Source organism: Emiliania huxleyi (assembly GCF_000372725.1).
Source record: "Emiliania huxleyi CCMP1516 unplaced genomic scaffold EMIHUscaffold_533, whole genome shotgun sequence".
Taxonomy (NCBI): domain Eukaryota; phylum Haptophyta; order Isochrysidales; family Noelaerhabdaceae; genus Emiliania; species Emiliania huxleyi.
This window is the reverse complement of record NW_005197995.1, coordinates 1-3,352: the sequence shown is the minus strand read 5'-3', so window position 1 is coordinate 3,352 and position 3,352 is coordinate 1. Positions and strand designations below refer to the sequence as shown.

Here is a 3,352-nt window from a genome sequence, read left to right as displayed (position 1 = left end):
CCGCCAGCTGTGGGTAGACGGCCGCGTCGAGCAGATTGCACAGCCAGACCCACAGCGCGTTGTGGTGTCCCACGGACCCGAGCGCCTCGTACACCCACGCGACCTGGCCACCGTCGGCGGGCAAAAAGGTGGCCAGCTCGGCCGTCATCAGCGCATTCGGCAGCGCAAAAGTGAGCGCGACCGTGAGGACGAAGCCGAAGATCACGAGCGGCGGTCCAGCCGAGAGGAGGTCCTCGGATCCGTATATGCCGCCCGACACCCAGAAGAATCCAATCACGACGAGGCTGCACGCGCCGACCCGGCGCTCGGATTCTGCCGTGGAGGATGCCGTGTGGAGGAGCGGCGCATTGCGGCCGGGCGAAGCGGCCGATGGGCACATCGCATGTGTATCTGTGTCCGGGGTGGTGGATCCAGCTCCAAATGGAGCGTGTGCCAGCCTTCGGCGGCAAACAGCACACAGCCAAGCCAATCCAACCAAGAAATCACAACGCCCTGGCCAAAAATTGGTATCTCGAGACCTCGAGAGAAGGCCGCCCGAGGTAAGTGGAGAATTGGCTTTCTTTTGGCGGGCAAGGCCAAAAAACCCTGCCAGCAGAGTCCTCCTATATGCGCGGGAATGTACGTGAGAGCTACATACACTGAAAAAGAATTCTTGCTGAGAGCACACTGAGAAAAACACTGTGCGCGCAAAAGTTTAAGGTTATATAATAGCCTACGACCCTCCCACAAGTGCTATTAGTACCGACCCAAAAAGAGGGCAGGATCCCAAGGAGGCCCGGCCAGCCTTGAGGGAGTCGCGGAGGAGGAGGGATAATGGAGGTAACGTGGGAACAGGCCAACAGCCAGTGGGACGAACGAGGGCCGCGACGGCGGCTCAAGCGGGAGGGAGCGGAGACGGTGGGCAGAGAGCGAAGTGGGTGAGACTGACGATGCTCCTTCGACTTAGGGAGCGGTTCAGATGCTGGGCGGGCTTCAGGCTGGTGCTCACGCGAACAGGAATCGACGCGATGTGCAAAGCATACAAGAAGGGGAGAGGGAAGAGGAGAGACGCCGGTGAGGACGAAGCAGAAACTAGCGCAGACGAGAGCAGGGCAGACCCGGGGACTGGGGAGCCGGAGCAGACGGCATCGGCCGCCGAGGGAACGTTGGGAAGAGGCACGAGGAGGGCGGCGACTTCGACCGACTATGGAGGACCCGTCGCCAGACGACGCAGGGCAGAAGACGGTGAGGCGGAGCAGACGCGCAGGGCGAGACGAGGGAGGGAGCAGGACGTTGCGGAGATCAGCAGGAGGATGTACGAAGAGATTAGGAGCAGCAGGGACCCGAGGGACCATGTGGAAGACGGCTAGTGCTAGTCCCCCATCGGGAGGACGACCCCGGCTAGTCGCCGACCACACACACCCACAAAGAACCCTGCACAAAGATCGCAAGGGCGGGGGCCTGTTCCTTTTTACCCATCTCACAGTAGAGAGGTGTCCGTTTTTATTTATTTATTTAGGTAGATGTGCTCAGCCAAGGGTAGGGGATGAGGGGAATGTGTCAGTGTGAGGGGTGCACCAACCGCAGAGCGTTGTGTTTTGCCTTTGAAAACTGAACAGTTTTTTTTTGGCGCTGAAGTGGCGCCCCTCGTGCTCCTGCGGCTCTGGTGCGCCGCGAAGGTCTAGCCGCGCTTGCGTGGCCTCACGGGCGAGTGAGAGGGGTTCGAGAGAGGGCGAGTTGCCGCTCGCGAGGCGCGAGGCGCGCTCAGGCGGCGACGGAGCGGTCGATGCCGCCGATCGCGTTCTCCGCGGTGCGCAGCACGCGGCCCTCGAGCCCGAGGTCGTCGAGGTGTGCGACCGAGGCGGGGTCCTCGTGCTCGAGCAGGCCGACCATCGCCTTGCCGAGGTTGGTCGACGCCTCGACCACCACCGCGGGGTCCTTGTAGTGCGCGCACGCCTTGACCATCGCGGCGGCCCGCTTGGCGGGGTTCTCGCCCTTGAAGATGCCCGAGCCGACAAAGACGCCGTCCACGCCGAGCTCCATGAGCAGCCCCACGTCGGCCGGCGTGGCGAGCCCGCCCGCCGCGAAGGTGACGACGGGCAGCCGCCCCGCGTCGCGCACCTGCTCGACCAGCTCCACCGGCACGCGGTGCTCCTTGGCAAAGCCGAAGACCTCGTCCGGGCGGAGGGAGCGGAGCTGGCGGATCTGCGAGTAGACGTCGCGCGCGTGGCGGACAGCCTGAATCACGTTGCCCGTGCCCGCGTTGCCCTTGAGGCGGATCATCGCCGCCCCCTCGGCGATGCGGCGCAGCGCCTCGCCCAGGTCCTGCGCGCCTACGGGCGGTGTGTGAGCCGGCTCAGCGAAGGCCTCTCTGTGAGAGGCGTCCCCCTCTCGCCGGGCCGCGGCGCGCCACAAACGAACGGAATGGCGAAGTCGCGCTTGTCGATGTGATGCGTCTCGTCGGCGGCGGTGAGGACCTCGGACTCGTCGATGCAGTCCACCCCGAGCGCCTCGAGCAGGCGCGCCTCGTAAAAGTGCCCTATCCGCGACTTTGCCATCACGGGAAGCGAGGTCGAGCTCATGACGTCCTGGATCATCGCGGGGTCGGAGGAGCGCGCGACGCCGCCGTCGCGCTTGATGTCGGCGGGGATGCGCTCGAGGGCCATCACGGCGACGGCGCCCGCCTCCTCCGCGATCCGGGCCTGCTCCCCGTCCACCACGTCCATGATGACGCCACCCTGCTGGAAGACGGCGAACGCGCGCTTGACGGCGGTGTCGACCGCGCTGTCCGGCCGCGGGAGCGGCTGCCACGGAGCGACGGTGGTGAGGTCGGGGTGCGGCTCCGCCTCGTCGAGGTCGCGGCCCGCGACGGTCGAGAGGAAGAAGCGGAGCCACGAGTCGTCGCCCGAGATCTCGGGGTGGAAGCACGTGGCGAGCAGGTTGTCTTGCCTCACGGCGACCGCCGTCTCGCCGTCGGGGAGGGTGGCGAGCACCTGCGGGAGGCGGGCGGGGTGAGGGTGAGGTTTGGCGGGGAGCGGGGAGGGAGAGGCCGCGGTTCGGGCCGCCTCGACGCCCTCGCCGCACTCGGCCACCGCCGGCGCACGGATGAAGTAGGCCGCCTCGGAGACGCCCGCAGCGGCGGCGGAGCCCTGCAGCGACATTGAGCGGAAGCGCGAGTCGATCTGGCGGCCAAAGGCATTGCGCTCGATGGTGGCGTGGAGGCCGCCGACGAGGGCCTGCGGCTCAGACTGCTTGAGGCCGTCGGCCAGCAGGATCATGCCGGCACAGACGCCCCACACTGGCTTGGACGCAGCAAACTCCTGCAGAGGCTTGAGCATGGAGGCCTCGACAATGCAGTGGCCCTGGGCGGTGG

General features: G+C 66.2%; 2 protein-coding genes across 2 annotated transcripts in view; both read right to left on the bottom strand.

The window, feature by feature from the left end:
* EMIHUDRAFT_246853 (hypothetical protein) overlaps window positions 1-379 on the bottom strand; it is a gene marked incomplete at both ends in the record, with an annotated part of 2,154 nt that extends 1,775 nt beyond the window's left edge. Inside the window, one exon of the mRNA XM_005765765.1 lies at window positions 50-379. Within this exon, the coding sequence (XP_005765822.1) occupies window positions 50-379 (330 nt within the window). The remainder of the gene's footprint in view (window positions 1-49) is intronic.
* Window positions 380-1,607: 1,228 nt separating this feature from the next.
* EMIHUDRAFT_470721 (pyridoxine biosynthesis protein) lies at window positions 1,608-3,317 on the bottom strand (the record flags this gene model as incomplete). The annotated part of the gene is made up of 3 exons (XM_005765764.1): window positions 1,608-2,312; window positions 2,393-2,972; window positions 3,072-3,317. The coding sequence occupies 3 exons, from the start codon at window positions 3,315-3,317 to the stop codon at window positions 1,744-1,746; spliced, it is 1,395 nt and encodes a 464-aa protein (XP_005765821.1). The 3' UTR covers window positions 1,608-1,743.
* Window positions 3,318-3,352: the final 35 nt, after the last annotated feature.